Source organism: Sinocyclocheilus rhinocerous, unplaced genomic scaffold (assembly GCF_001515625.1).
Source record: "Sinocyclocheilus rhinocerous isolate Xijiao unplaced genomic scaffold, SAMN03320098_v1.1 scaffold616, whole genome shotgun sequence".
NCBI lineage: Eukaryota > Metazoa > Chordata > Actinopteri > Cypriniformes > Cyprinidae > Sinocyclocheilus > Sinocyclocheilus rhinocerous.
This window is the reverse complement of record NW_015631496.1, coordinates 1,345,299-1,346,928: the sequence shown is the minus strand read 5'-3', so window position 1 is coordinate 1,346,928 and position 1,630 is coordinate 1,345,299. Positions and strand designations below refer to the sequence as shown.

Genomic DNA, 1,630 nt, shown 5'->3' with positions numbered 1-1,630 from the left:
TTAGGGATCTTATCTATTCACGAACAGCTTATAACACTCCAAAGAATCCTCTCGGAGAGCTCCTAATTTAGCTTAAAATTTTCTAACTAGGAGTCTTAGCTTAAAAGTGATTCAGGGCCAATCTGAGAGCAATTCTGAGCGAGGAAAAGACAAAAACTTTTATCTTAGTGAGGAGGCGGGGTTGACCCCGTTGCTAGCTATGACACAGTCTTTTGAAGACTGTGATTGGTTGGACACACACATTATATATGTATATATATTCTTTATTTTTTATTTACCATGCTGTCATACTTAACGTATTTTATAGGAAATGAACGGCGACACAATTAGGTTCTGAAAGTGCTGCAATTGTTTGTGTGATCACTTTGCTTATAGAAGGTTGTGACAGACCCAAATCATCACTGCTGCATAGTTGTATTTTCCAGTTGCCAAATATGTTAATGTAGTTAATGTAGTGATTTACTTTCATTTCTGGCGCTATGGCATTTCTGCGCGGTGTCGGAGATGTTAATGTGTCTCTAATAAGATCGGTCACAAACATGATCCCTGCACCATCTAATGTGTAGCATCTTGTTAACTCACTGTCATGCATTGTGTGCAACACATTTCTTCTCCCTCTTCATGTTTCGTCCATTTTCTCCACTGCTAAAGAAACTCTCAAGCCTCTTAAAAGTCCCCGTCCGTACTCCTAACAATTTTGGATCTTAAGACCTCTTTTAAGGGTTAAGATGCTTTCTAAATTACTTTTTTCTTTACTAGAATCTTTTTTTTAATTTTAAGAGGAAACACCCACATTTCTAAGAATTTTCTTAGAATTTTGTTACTAGGAGCAACTCTTAGCACTAAGATTTTTCATGAATATGGGCCCTGTTCTGCTGTTTGTTTTGTTCAGGTTGGATACAGAGAAGACGCTGTCCCTCACACACTCAGGAGAGCTTGAGGTTCTTCTGTCTCGTTTGTGAAGAGCTCACCTGTAAGGACTGTCAACTGATCTCTCATAGGGGGCACAGGTATAGTCCATATTTACCCAATCATAGCAGTACATGTGAAGATTAAAATTATATAGGCTTTTTTTGCGTTTTGGGTAATTATTTCCCATCTATTTGCTTTGTGATATTGGGAGGTGTCAGAGCAAAAGTATGCGTCAGTTTCTTTGACACATATTTTGATATTCCTCCCCAACAATACCTTATCACAGTCTCTATATCCATGTTTTTCCATGTCCATCTCTGTGTCAGTTTTGTGAAGCAGGAGGAAGCTGTGGGATCTCAAAGGCAGCGGCTGCAGAGTTTGTTGGACTCCATCAGACATCAGAAAGAGACGATCAGCAGCAGCTTGCTGCACCTAGAGGCAAGGTAACTGAATGAAGCCGTGTGGACTACAGTATGCAAGTTGAAGGAACAGTCTGTCAATAAAAAAAACAAAACTGGATATACTCTTAAAAGTCGTTCTCAAAGCTCACATTGTTTCACCCATATTTCTTAAAGGGATAATAAGAATGTTACCGTCATCAAACGGAATGACTTTCTTCTGTTGAACATTAAAATGGTGAACTATCCCTTTAAGGAAAATGGGTGAGGGCTGAAATAAAATTTTAAAGGTTGAAATACACTACCAATTTTTTATATAT

The 1,630-nt window shown here is 38.3% G+C and overlaps 1 protein-coding gene across 1 annotated transcript in view; it reads left to right on the top strand.

The window, feature by feature from the left end:
• Positions 1 to 892: 892 nt before the first annotated feature.
• LOC107741776 (tripartite motif-containing protein 66-like) overlaps positions 893 to 1,630 on the top strand; it is a gene marked incomplete at its 5' end in the record, with an annotated part of 14,689 nt that continues 13,951 nt past the window's right edge. Inside the window, 2 exons of the mRNA XM_016554558.1 lie at positions 893 to 1,010; positions 1,239 to 1,355. Of these exons, the coding sequence (XP_016410044.1) occupies positions 893 to 1,010; positions 1,239 to 1,355 (235 nt within the window). The remainder of the gene's footprint in view (positions 1,011 to 1,238; positions 1,356 to 1,630) is intronic.